The 13,455-nt window shown below is 46.0% G+C and overlaps 1 protein-coding gene across 1 annotated transcript in view; it reads right to left on the bottom strand.

Annotated features, from left to right (window-relative positions):
- egfem1 (EGF-like and EMI domain containing 1) overlaps nucleotides 1–13,455 on the bottom strand; it is a gene marked incomplete at both ends in the record, with an annotated part of 72,966 nt that overhangs the window by 18,826 nt on the left and 40,685 nt on the right. Inside the window, 11 exons of the mRNA XM_080007348.1 lie at nucleotides 894–1,022; nucleotides 2,262–2,390; nucleotides 3,052–3,249; nucleotides 4,009–4,137; nucleotides 7,914–8,042; nucleotides 8,466–8,597; nucleotides 8,721–8,849; nucleotides 9,342–9,473; nucleotides 11,297–11,410; nucleotides 12,519–12,653; nucleotides 13,227–13,361. Coding sequence (XP_079863474.1) covers nucleotides 894–1,022; nucleotides 2,262–2,390; nucleotides 3,052–3,249; nucleotides 4,009–4,137; nucleotides 7,914–8,042; nucleotides 8,466–8,597; nucleotides 8,721–8,849; nucleotides 9,342–9,473; nucleotides 11,297–11,410; nucleotides 12,519–12,653; nucleotides 13,227–13,361 — 1,491 coding nt within the window. The remainder of the gene's footprint in view (nucleotides 1–893; nucleotides 1,023–2,261; nucleotides 2,391–3,051; nucleotides 3,250–4,008; nucleotides 4,138–7,913; nucleotides 8,043–8,465; nucleotides 8,598–8,720; nucleotides 8,850–9,341; nucleotides 9,474–11,296; nucleotides 11,411–12,518; nucleotides 12,654–13,226; nucleotides 13,362–13,455) is intronic.

Genomic DNA, 13,455 nt, shown 5'->3' with positions numbered 1-13,455 from the left:
ACCACGGATTTAAAATATCAACAGATCTAGTGACATCTACCAGTTAAGAAGCTGTATAAATGTACACGTAAACTGATAGTTTGGCAACGTCTAAACACAGAGTGACCGAGTCCACGCCGCACACTGGACACGGTCCAACTGGACATTCTAAATTGGAATCTGTACATTTATAGTAAATAATACGATGACATCATAAAGCGTCACACTGTAAATCTCATCTCGTTCATTTGAGAAGTAGACGTGTGACGTGTCAGTTAACCAAGACCAACTGGATGTTTTGCGTCAAATTTGGTTATTTTTTCGCTAATATCTCCTGCGTATGTGGATCGATTTGGATGAAACTTCAAGCACGAGGTCTTTGTGACCATGTGGTTCAAACAAGACGTGACCGCGTTCGTGTGTTATGCCGAAGTAGGTGTTCCAGATAGTTTTAGGCTTCAAAGTTCCAAGAATTAGGCCTGGACCTGCAGGTTGGAGCCCTAATAATAATAAAATGAAGAAAAATGATCAAAAATAATAATGAATAAACAAATGTATTAGCTAAACCCAAATTTGGCCATCTTTACATGTAAAGGTTTTTGTATTGAGTATCCGCATTTATTTGTAAATCGTTATATTATTAGAAGGATGCAAGGACGCATGAAGGATGTACTTTAAGCAGCATAGGGGCCGTCAAGAACGGTTGTCCAGTTGCTCTGGTCAACCAGGTTTGGAACACTGGCAACCGTCTCACGCTGTCTGGTTGCCCCATTGTCAACAGATTTCCATTTAGTTATTTGTTATCCTGGTGCACTGATTTACAAAAAAATGGTGAAACAAGTGAAAATATTAACGTACGGATTCTAATCGTGTCAATATTATGTTCACACCGATGCCAAATTTGGCGAGGTCACCTGTCTGGCAGTTCTCTCCGGTCCATCCCGGGGGGCAGGAGCACCTTCCCGTCCGTCTGTCGCATCGGCCTTCGTTGGCACAGCGGCAGGCCTGGTGGCATCCCGCTCCGTAGCGTCCCTCCTCACACTCTAGGAGAGACGGGGGGAAAAAAGAACTCCTCACAAAGCGAATTCTGCTCCTTGGAAAAAAACAAATAAACAAACTGTCGGGGAGTCGAAATAAACTAGATGTGAGTGTGCATCTGTGACCGTCAAAATAAACGTAAACAGTTTAAAAGTCAAACCACTTTTCCCACATTCTGGGAATGAAAACCAAAATAACAAACCACCACTGAGGATGAACCCTGGAAAACATGATCGAGGACACGTCTGACAATAATAAACTCCAGAAGTCGAAGCCCTTCCACAAGTTATGTCTACCTCCGGATTTTTGAATGCATGTGCTCCTCTATATGTTGTTTACATTGTTGGTGGCGGGGTCCACCATCTTGGAGTGAAGATGGGGCCAAACCAGGATGTTAAAAAAATAATAATAATAATAGTTTGAGACGGAATTTTGGGACAGAGAATGTAATCCACCCAACACAGATGACCTCATGGATTACCATACATATTTATAACGGGGCTTGGAATTGAACTCTGAAATTCGGCGTCTGCGTTTTTCCATCTTGTGCCGTGGATGGATTACAACACAGTGACGAGAACACGCAACGTTTCAAATTCATCATTTGTTTTCTCCGAAGATCGCTTACGCCCAAGGAGGCGAAAGGTCACTCATCACGTGATGGCAATCACAAGTATTTTCATATTTTAAATACCGGGTTGCTCTTTAGGAGAGCGTGCTCACCGCAGTGAAACTGTGGGGAGTATAGCGGTAAACTAAGTATGTTGAATAAACTGAGTAAAACCAGGCAACCCCCCTCCTTTCCCTCAACAACATTCCTGCACCAGCCCGGTCCACTAATAGACATTTCAAGGGGGAAACACTGAATTACGGGATCGCTTCAAAAAAAGAGAGTGGGAAAAAGAGAGAAAGAGAGAAGTGGATACAGTGCGGTCGATTGTAAAGAATATTAAAAGCTGGGTTTTCCCCCGATTGCCCAAGCCTCCCAACTATTCAGACTGACTTTTTAATTTTGGGCATATTTTTATTACCTATTGAGGCGTGTTTACATATTTTGCAAAGGGCATCGCAATGGAGAAACGGGCTCCACTCTGCAATTTGCTGAATGCTCAAAAAGTTGTCATGCAAACTATATCAAGTTAACGCGCCCGCAGGCGGCTTAGGAAAGTCTATAACGGAGAGATGGTCATCCGAATATTTGTGGGACAACAAAAAATAATAATTTAGGAAATGATAGTCCTCACCCAGTTCACAAGCGGCTCCGGTCCAACCACTGGGGCAGAGGCACCGGCCTGCCGCCTGATCGCAGGAGCCTCCGTTTTGGCACAAACACATCCGAGAACAGTTCTCTCCATAGCGTCCAGCCGGACAGGCTGAACAAAAGGAGAGAGTACGGATTGGAAGAAAATGCATAGAGACAGATATGAAATAAGATCAAGACAATCTAAATCCAGAATCAAATCTAAAATTGCATTTATTTCACTCATGCCTCAAAGCACCTGTCCTTTTTTATTGCAGCTTCTTGGATTGCAAAAAACATGATATTCCAAGGCCAAACTGAGCTCCCTTGCACTGTAGATATACTGTACATCTACGCAGAGAGGGAGGCATTTGTGCAGCGTGATCAATTGTCGCCGATCAATGGAGAACAAAAGTATAGTACTTGAGGGAAGGTTGGGGCTTAATACTCCACCGGACGGGAAGTATCGTAAATACCGTATCAAAGATCTGCTGTGGTAGCAACCTCTTATGTCTCGTTTCTTTCTAATGGGGGTTATTTTACGATATTCACCGGCAAGCAGGCACCATCGTCCCGCAGGAAAAAGTGGTTGCCCGTGGCCATGGTCATTATTAAGAGACAGCGTCATTATTCAGAAATAATAGACCACCGATTGCCGCAATTGACCAATCAGAATGGAGCATTTCACTGTAATAAGACGGTCACAATGTCTAAATTGCGGCCGAGAAATATTGTTAGCAATTTCCTTTGATTAAAACAATTAGACCGTCGGACAACTCTGATCCAAAACCCACGGTTCCACTCGGTCTCTTCGGACGGAGCGCTACGTTGGGCTATTTGTCTGGGACTGACAATCCACTCGCGCGTTTGGCAGGTGTCCCCCGTCCGGCCGGCCTCGCAGCCGCACTGCCCACTGACGGGGTCGCACCAGCCTCCGTTCTGACACAGACAGGTCCGACTGCACTCCTCCCCAAATAGACCCTGCGGGCACTCTGCTCGGGCGCGCCAACCACATCACGGGAAAAATGGACAAATGCGAAGATAAGTTTGCGTCGCAAACATGCACAGACATTAAATGTACTGTAGCATAACTGCATAATTGTACGTGGAGGGTACGGAACTAGGAATATCTCCAAAAGGGGGGAATGAAGCGTCTACATGAACATCTTGAGGCACTCTGCTTTGGGGAGACACACGTTGTGAACTCCTCTCTAATGACCGATGGGGATGGCATCTGAGTGCGAGAGGGAGCAAGAGGGAAACCGGCTAATGACAGAGAGACGTCGTTAAGTCATTCTAGTGGCTTCAAGCTGACTCTGGCTCTGGTAATCAGGACCACAAGATAGGCTGCGGCAGGAGGGAAGCCTCGAATGAGAGCTCAGAATGACAGGCTCGGAACTTTAGAGGGCGTTTCATTGGGTTCATTAAAACGACGGCATGACGTGCTGCAAAAGCCCCGAAGCATGGGAGCGCTGATCGGAAAGGCCCAGAACCGCCGGCGTCCTTCTCTGGATGTTCACGTAGGTGTATTCTGAGATGAACGTCTCGCTGCGACGCCGGAGGCTGTTTTTGGCTGCCCCCTCCTCTTCCCTCCAACCTTTCCCATCGCTGAAGACAGTCGTTGGAAATGCCTCATTATGAAGATAATTGCTCACAAACGCAATGCAGTTGTGCCTAAGGAGAGCATGTCGTGATGGCTCTGCAGCGAAGGCCTCCCTCACACCCCGTTTTAATGATGTGGCTTCCATTACCCAGAATGCAGTGTGGTCCTGCCCAGCCGGCGGTGCAGAGGCAGGCTCCTGTGATGTGGTGGCAACGGGCACTGTTCCTGCACTCGCACATCTGGCCACAGTCAAGACCGTAAAAGCCGTCCGGGCACACTGTGGGCCGGGATAAAACATCCCACTGGTTAGAACTGGCGGCTTCACAAAAGAGGAGAGGAAAAGAGTCGGATGCCAACTTTCTTTTTTCCTTTCTCTCTCTTTTTTTTCAACCGCCACCCCTACCACCATCCATCCATCCCTTCCTCCTTAAACCTTTTTTCTTGCGTTCCCTCGCTCCTATCTTACCACCTACTGAAAATGCCAATATCAAATTGCAGGGGACGGCGGCGCGCCTGTTCGTTTGCCTTCGTTAAGTGAGCTCACGTCCCACATGTGCGGTGGATCTGGGCCACATCAAAGTGGTCGGAGGCTCCAGGACCGCTGGGGTCCGCATGGAGAGCTGGTAATTGGAGCACCTGCTGGGACCACAGGCCCGAGCAACACGAAGCAAAGCAGAGCCAGGTTAGCGCGCTCGTCCACGGAGATACCAGCGCGAAGGGTCTGGTTCCCATTCTCAAGGTAGGGGCCCAGACGGATTGTTTAAGTGTGGGGAGAGTCAATAGACACCGAGTTGAGTTTGATAAACACAGAACCCGCCATGCGTAAGAACTAAACAATAAACCGGCTCAATGAATGAAGCTTTCCACCATCGCGATGTAAATATTGTCCGCAGGCATGACTTCACCAGCGCAGGAAAGAGTGACTCTTGTTTACCCGCCGCCGTCTGCAATCGCTCAATTTGTCAACAATTTTAAGGATCACAGCCTTTTTACACGTGCATAATGGTTATATTTTACAAAACAGGCACCCTCCCTTCGGGCCGGCCTTCACAGAAACGCCGCCCTCGGAGTTGCCGCGCTCCCTTGATTGATTGACAGATAGTTGACATTTCTTCATGCAAGAGGTCCTTCCTCTGCCTGTAGCTCTTATAACATGCAAGCAAATCTGGAGCTGATTAGCGACTTGGCCACTTTGCAGACTCTCTCTATACCTGCTGTTCCCTCCAGTCTCCGCGGCCAACAGTTCTTCTCATTTAGTACTTCAACGTTTTCAAGGGAGGCCGCACATTTTACAAACAGTTTTCATCCTTGCTTGGACATTGTGTAATACCCTCGTTTCTCCGGCAAACCCCCCGCGGCGACACTGTCCGCCCCTACGGCGTTGGGACTCGGGCCTCCTAAAGGGAGAAGCGTCCTCTCTGCTCAGCACATTTTGGCCGGGGCCACTGCTGCGTTCCCACACTGACAGCGTGACGCCGCCGCTCACCCTCTGTAGTGGTTACGCTACAATTTTATGAAAGCTCGCTCGCTGAGGATGCTGTCATCGTAAAGCAGCTGCACTGTAGATCTGCGGTGGCGTTGTGGCAAAAAGGAAACCGGTTTATTGTCCATTGTTTATTATCACGATGCCTTTTACTGACACCGCGGAGGCGATCTCATCGTTCCAGGTTGGTCTAATATGGCCTCGAAATGATCGTCGGGAAACAGATGATGACACGAAATAGCAGAACGTAATGATTTCAGGACTGAATCAATATCGAAGAAAAGGGGAGCTCCAGCTTGTGCGGTTCTTGGATGGCAAGAGGCAATGTTCCCGACTGATCTAATATTTTCTGGATATTAACAAAGTACACAAAGGCTACAGTCGCATTTCAGGAGAACAATCTTTATGACTTGCTTATAGCGGCAGGGGGCAACCAGGTTGCATTTCAGCCCCAGAGCAGCACTCAGTCATCTCGTGTTTTCTCATGAGGGTCTGCCGGTGTTTTAAGTTTCTCTCCCCGAGTCTGTGTTTACAGGTAGGTAGAGAGGAGCCGACCCACCACCACCACCACCACCACCACCACCAGCGCCGCCGCACACACTGTGCCATCGCAGAGAGGCTCCACCTCTGGCTCAAATGAGCTCTTTAAGACAGGAGGATTACTTCCAGATCCCTGGTTGTGAAAGAGCCACGGCTGTCAGCCCATAAAGCAGGTTCTGGGACCACACAGAGCAGCGCAGACCACCGCAACTAGGGGAGGACACAGAGAGGACGCTGAGCAGCCGGGACGGTGCACGTCAACGCCGGTGCAATTAGCGAGGTCGGGCTAACAAAGCAATCTCGTTTCCTCCGAAAATAAATAAATAAATACATAAATAAATAATGAGCGCGTTTGGTGGAAATAGGGCAATTTTTTTTAACTGTTCTATCTCTGAACGACCTGACTATTAAATGCGAACATCAAAGCGGAGGAACACAAAGAGAGCATGTGATAGACATAATTGAAAGTTGCAATGTTAAAAGGCCAATTGCGGCGGATTAGCTCGTTTTATTCCCGCGAAACTCGACTCAAAAACTTTTATCTTCAACGTCAGCGCCACCAGAGTTTTAAGTGAAACAATGCATGTTGCCATAATTACAGGCTTTCTCCGTAGCACACACAAGTTCTTAATTCCGCCAGTGACATTATTAAAAGGTTTTTGGTTTTTTTTTTAGTTTTTCTTTACGGCCGCGGAATAGCCGATGCGGCACGATGCTTCCACGACGCTGATCTGATCAGAAAGGAAAACAGAATTAGAAAGGGAATTAGAAAATGTTTTTGAAATCCCCGTGCGGGAGTCGGATGGTGCAGAGGAGCCCTGGTGCTCCTGAGCGGGCCTCGTGGGCCTCTTCCTCGGGCGAGAGGCCCAGCAGAAGACTTGGTGGGGTGCGTGGGGTGGAAACTGGACACCTCGCTTTCAGGGGGGGAAAAGGGCCCTTAAAAAACAAAACCCGGCCAGACCCATAGTCCTGTTTCCAGAGCAGCATCCAATCAGAGTGACGTCTGCGTCTCGGGCCATTACGGTGTTATGACTAGGGATATGCCGGGCCGCTCCAGTCCAGACGTGGCCGTGATTTACGGTCACCCCGCGTGCAGCGAAGGTGGTTTCAATTTCTGCGGCTGGTGGTACAGTTACAGTAAATCTTTCACCTTGTAATAACATTAGGCCACTTCTAGTCAAGGGACTAGAGTCAAGATCAAACACGTTACATTGTAAAGACATTGTGACTGTTGGTTTGTCTTTAGGAAACCTATCACGGTGACTGGTGACCGTGCGAAAGGCATTACCCTGAGAGGAACTGTCCTTGCACATGGAGCTTATAAAAACACAAAAGGTTTAGCTGTAGTCAGCCTAAACCCACAGCACTTTGAGCATTGACTCTCTAATGGGCCATTGCAACTACAACATGGCTTAGCTGTAACCTATTCTGCGCAACATTGGGAGTGTAAATCAGAAGAGTGTCCTGCAGCGCCCTCTAGAGTACAAACTATTTAAATGGGAGGCGAAATGACAAATCAAGGCCAGAGGGAGAAAAAATAAAAATAAAAGGAATTTGGTTCAAACGCATGCAAGGACATACTCCTATCTATTACCAGTGAATCGTGACATTGAAGGTAAAACCGTAATCCACAGGTGATGATATGATAAAATGTCACTGAATGGCATTTTTGGTCAAATCATAATTGAACATTTTGATCTGCATGCAGGGACTATTGAACATCCGGGGGAAATATAAAATAGGATGAGGGAATTCAGAGAGGTAATAAAACATTTTTGGGGACTTTGAGAAAATGAACAGAGCCTTGAAAACATCTTCCAGAACATCTGCAGAACCAATAGATTTGTGCAAAATGAATTTTTCTGTTCTTTCATATTTTTAGTCATGCCAAGGTGCTGAGCCCGATCATCAATGGATCATTTAGTAATACATATTCTGCCATGTTAGATGGGTTTGAAAACCAATTTCCGCTGACTGCCTTCTACTGCATTTTTTCTAATCGTACTTCTACTGCCTTTTTCTAATCGTACTTTTGTCACATAAGGTTCCGGTCCATCCAGCAGAGCAGGTGCAGGCTCCGCTGGCGTGGTCACACGCGGCCCCGTTCTCACAGCGACACCGATGGGCGCAGCCCGGCCCGAAACTACCTTCCGCACACTCTGAGAGTGGACACATGAGACGTGAGGGTTAGATTGTGAACTAGAACTGGTATTCCAGAAAATACATTTTACTGGAAATAATACATTATACACCACTGAAGCACATCAATCAATCAGTCATCAAAAAATAAATAAATAAATAAATAAATGAGTGAATAAATAAATAAATAGATAAATAAATAAATAAGAACGCAGAATTGGTATCAATTATATATAAATAAAAGGAGCTGAATAATCAGATAACAACAGATAATCAGGTTTGTGAGACGGAAAGATGTAGTAACTGACCATCACCCCTAGATGGCAATATTCACAACTCTACAACGGTCTGAGCACCAAAGCACCAGAGGATGATTATGATGATATGATATGATACTGAAGTGCATGAAACGGTTTTCCTGGTAGAAGTAGAGAGTTTCTTACTCTCTTCACAGTCGTCTCCAGTGAAGCCGGCCTCGCACACACACCGACCGGACGCCGGGTCACAGCCCACGGCGCCGTCGTGACACTGGCATCGACTAGCGCAGCCTCGGCCCCAGTGATCGGCCTCACATGCTGTGTTGAAAAAAAAAAGAAAAGAGCGATTACGACAATGACTGTATGTATAATTGCACCGCCTTCAAACTTGAACTGGAAACTAAAATAATGTAAAAAAAAAAGAGGAACGCTAGTTCTTACAAATTGTACAGTCGTGTCCTTTTTTCCCAGGAGGGCAGGAGCAGGCTCCGCTGTGAGCGTCACAGGTGGCATTGGAGGGGCACGAACACGGGGTTAGACATCCTGGACCAAAGAAACCTGAGAGGCACTCTGTAGAAAAGATAGACAGACAGACAGACAGACAGACAGATAGACCGATAGATAGATGGATAGATAGATAGATGGATAAACATCAAAATTAACAAAGAAAAAGAAACAGCTGGCAATATACTAAAAAAAACAAAAAAACAATAAATGAAATACCTCTGTATCAACAATTCTGACAAAAGTTTGCATAAATACAGAAAATAACTCTGTGTTTACACTCTGTGTGTCAGGCCAGGAAACAAAAAGGAGTTGTAGGAAGGAATGAGGAAATACATAAAACTATACGTAAAAAGTAATAGTATAAAAAGTGTGAATGCTAATATCTCTTGTGTTCATTTGTGTTCGTTCGTAGCGAACAAATCTTTTAAATGAATCGAGAGTCTGGAGTCAACGCGGCAACAATTCTTTTTTTTTACTGAGTGAAGCGCAAAGAACCGAGTCTCAAAAAAGAGCCAAACTTCTCGTCATTCGTCTGACGCCGTAGCGAGAACTCACCGTCTTGGCAGAGTTCTCCGGCGAAGCCCGGCCCGCACTTGCAGACGCCCGTCGCCCGATCGCACGGCGCTCCGTTTTCACACGGACCACAAGACATGTTGCAGCTCAAACCCCAGAAACCATCGGGGCAGTCTGTGGAAACAGGAAACCATTGGGAATTTTAAGTAGGAATTCAACATTTAACGAGGGCTGCAAGCAGCTACGAGCGGGGCCCTCGGTTCTTGCACGTCGGGGGTGCTGGGGGGATCCCGGCTGACGCAGCCGTGCTCTTTTGCGACCGTCGGATACTATGCAAAGGAGTAAGACTTTATGAGGAGGAGTACATCAAGGTATAAAACATGTCATTTTCTATTGCCAACAGGCACCACTCCATTACTCAGTATTGCAGCGTAATGTCTTCAGGTCGGGACTCTTAGCAAACCTGTGAAGTTTGGGCCAGATTTCACAAGATACAGTCGAGTTATAATCTACTTAGTGTCCGTAGGGGGCGCTGTGACTATAACTCAATACTTGCATGTTAATGTCAAGGCATTAACATACAAGTAATGAGTTATTGTTTGTATTGAGTACATTGAATACAGTTGAGTTACAATCCACTTCCTGCCAGTAGGGGGCACTATGATAATTACTAGTTTTTGGCTCGTAAATGTCTACAGACCGGGACTCTTATGAAACATTTGAAGTTTGAGGCAGATTTCAGGATGTAGAGTGGCGTTACAAACCACCTCCTGTTTCGTGGTGAAATAAATATGGAAATGATTTGATCGACAAACTTTGCGGCGGCTCCGATCAACCGGCCAGGAGGAGTTTGCAGAAAGGATGACGCCGGAAAATGGTCAAACGCGGAAGTTCCACGCCCGGCCCCGTCCGCGCCGTTCGCCGTTCGTCGTTACGGTGTTTTGTATAAGCTGGGCAAGCTTGAGCTGAACCTGATTAACCCCCCTGGGAGGAGTTTGCGAATGTTTTCACCAAACACATGAAAAACGCACAAAATCTAAAATGTCCGACTTCCGGTTGCGCGGTGCTAGAGAAAGCCAACTCAAGTCCGAAATTATAAGAGCAATGTGGGTGCCAAATTTCGCGTGAATCGGAGGAACTATACCCCGACTAAGAACTGCTACGCATTAGGGGGAGCTATGGAGCCCGCTGACCACGCCCAGCCCTTTGGCTGGATGCTCTCCCAATTTTCACAGGTTCTGATGTGTGAGAGAAGTTTCATGAGTTTGAGTTTACCAAGGGCGTCAAAAATGCGTTCAAAGAGTAAAAAGATTAGGAGGCGCTATCGAGCCGACATCCCACGCCCAAGCCCAAATGTTATATCAAAGTGTTAACCAGTTTGAACATGGGCGCAAGTTTCCATGAGTTTTTGTGCATCCGAAAGGCCTCAAACAAGTGTCAGTCCGAAATGGCTTACTTCCAGTTGAAAAGAGAGAAAATCTGAAAACACAAGTTGATGTTCCGAAAGATGAGAGCAATGAGCAAAGATGGGAGCTTCATCCCAACCCTGCACTGCGTTCGGGGGGCCGCTGTGGCGCCCCCGCTGGCGCGCCCGAGCCCAATCACTGCAGCGCTTTTCCATTTTAGCCGGTTCGGAATGCGCGCGCGAATTTTCCAGATTTTTTTTCCAGAGCATTCGAAGCGCCTCAAAAATGCCATCTGAGATTTGGCATGACCATGATGATTAGACGCCTGGCCACGCCCACGTTGTTCGACGAAAAGCCTCACTTTGAACAGCTTTTCATCGTGAAGGTCTTTTATATACACCCACCAAGATTGACGCGGACCTGGCTCACCTCCGAGGAGGAGCTCGCGAAAGTCTTAAAAAGTTGGAAAAACGTGAAAATTTGACGCCTTGTCGAGATATGAGAGGAATATTGACATCAATGCGCATTCATTTATTGTGGAAACAAAAAACAACAACAAAAAAAACAAAACAACCAAAGAAGGACCCTTACCCTCCTGGCACGAGTCCCCGGTGCAGACGCAGCGTCCGGTCACGGGATGACAAGAAGAACCTCCACAGTCACAGCTCAGGAGACAGTTCTCCCCAAAGTGTCCGGCTCGGCAGGCTGACACACACACACACACACACAGACACGCAAAGGAAAAAGTGAATAAAGAAAATGTGAAAATCAACGCCCTGTACAGAAAAAAACCCACACAATTCAACACGGCACAAAGGTCCCAACAAAGAATCTGCTCGAATGGAATAATCAAATCTTGAGGCAAAGGCATGGAAAACAGCCGGCAGTTTCTCGTCTCCTGCCAACAGCTTTTGGTAGTTATTGGATTAAATGGATTATTAAGACACAACCTAAGGAAAAAAAAAGAAACAATTTTTCTTTTGTTTACTAAAAGCCAGAGAGAGGGTTGAGGGCCAGGTTCATCCCAGAGGGACAGAAAGTTATGAGTTTAGCAGAAGATCCTGAACAATATTCAATCTCCTTCTGGGGCGTTTCTGCAAGCAGCCTGAGGAAGCCTCACTGAGGAGGATTCGGTTTAAAGCACATGTCTTCCTGCTGCACCAACAACTATTGTATGAGATTCTATCACAAAATGATCTTCGATTCTGTGCAAAAGCAAAGTCAAAAGTATGCAAAAAAATATATATATATATTAACTTAAAAGGAGAGGGGAAGGGAGGGGGGAAAAAAACGAATAAACAGGTATGAAAAATAACAAAAAACCTTTAATTCATAAAAACAATTTCCCTGAAGTCGGTCTGACCCACGCAAAGTAATTTACATCCGTTCTCAATCCAGATTACTTTCAAATGAAATCCAAGGCCCAGGCGGAACAACTCTTTATTATTTATATATTCATTCATTTTATTTTTTTCCACTTTAGCACCCATTCTTCTAGTTATCTGTATTCATTATTTCTTTCTATGTCTTGATAATCTGCTGTAAGTAGTTATTGTCTCTGTTTTAAATGTTTTTCTTATGATGCCTGCATCCCCCACAATTGGAAAATAAAGACAAAACAGATTCAAATGAAAGGATCCACATCAATGACCTGGCTAAGCAGTAAACATGTGTGTCGGCATCATGATGCCTGCACACAGTGAAATGTACAGGACTGTATGTGACTATAGAGTGTTTTAAAAGCATTCCACCAGAGGGCGCCATAACATGGAGTGTTGGACATTGGTGGTATTTTAGTGGGATTTTATCTCACCCGGTTTGCAGTTTTCCCCGGACAGTCCTGGGGGACATTTCGGGCCGCAGGCTCCGGTCCCCGGGTCACATGACCCGCCACCTGGACAGTTACACTGCTGCTCACAGTTGGGGCCAAACAAGCCCAACGCACACTCTACACACACACACACGGACACACACACGGACACACACACACACACACACGCGCACACACACACACAGATTCCAATTGTTTTTTTTTTTTATGAAGCCTGACTTGTGAAAAAATGGCTTCTTTTCAAACTTCAATTCCAAATCCAGAAAACATAAAACTCCCTTATGGTTCTAACCATAGACACAGTGGTTGGAATTGAAGAAAAAATCGTAGGAGATCACAGCACTTATATATTAGTATATATAACATACATCGAGTATTGCAAAACTAACAACGGTTCATAACGCGGGAGCTCCCAAACAGTGTGGAAGAAGTTCAAACAGTTTCCAGAAATATGGGGAATAGCGTCACTTTACTTTAAAGGTTGAATAAATCAAACAAAACAAGACAATATTAGTTTGCATGAATCGAAAATGTATATTGCTGATGGGTAAATAAAGAGACATTTGGACATTCTCCAAATCCCAGTTGGTAAATGGGTAGTTAAAAAAAAAAAAACCTTCGCTAAAAATTGTACCAAAGATTAAAAATACTTGATACTTGTACAGTCAGCAGAAAAGAAGAAGTGCTTACCTCGCTCGCACCGGGGGCTGCGGTAGCCGGTCTTACACAAACAGGTCCCCTTCTCAGGATCACAGCCAGTGGAATGTTCCCGAACACAGTCGCATTCCTCGGAGCAGCCGGCACCGTGGGTCCACCTGGGACAGGCTGCAAGAGGCCAGTAAGAACACACATGTAGAGCCTGCTATTGTGACCCTGTGTGGTGTATTTCAGAGGCAGATGTGAATGAAAAAGGTGCACA

This window comes from Zeus faber, assembly GCF_960531495.2.
Source record: "Zeus faber genome assembly, chromosome: 9".
Taxonomy (NCBI): Eukaryota; Metazoa; Chordata; class Actinopteri; order Zeiformes; family Zeidae; genus Zeus; species Zeus faber.
Note: the sequence above shows the minus strand (reverse complement) of the source record. Positions and strands in the feature narration are given on the sequence as shown.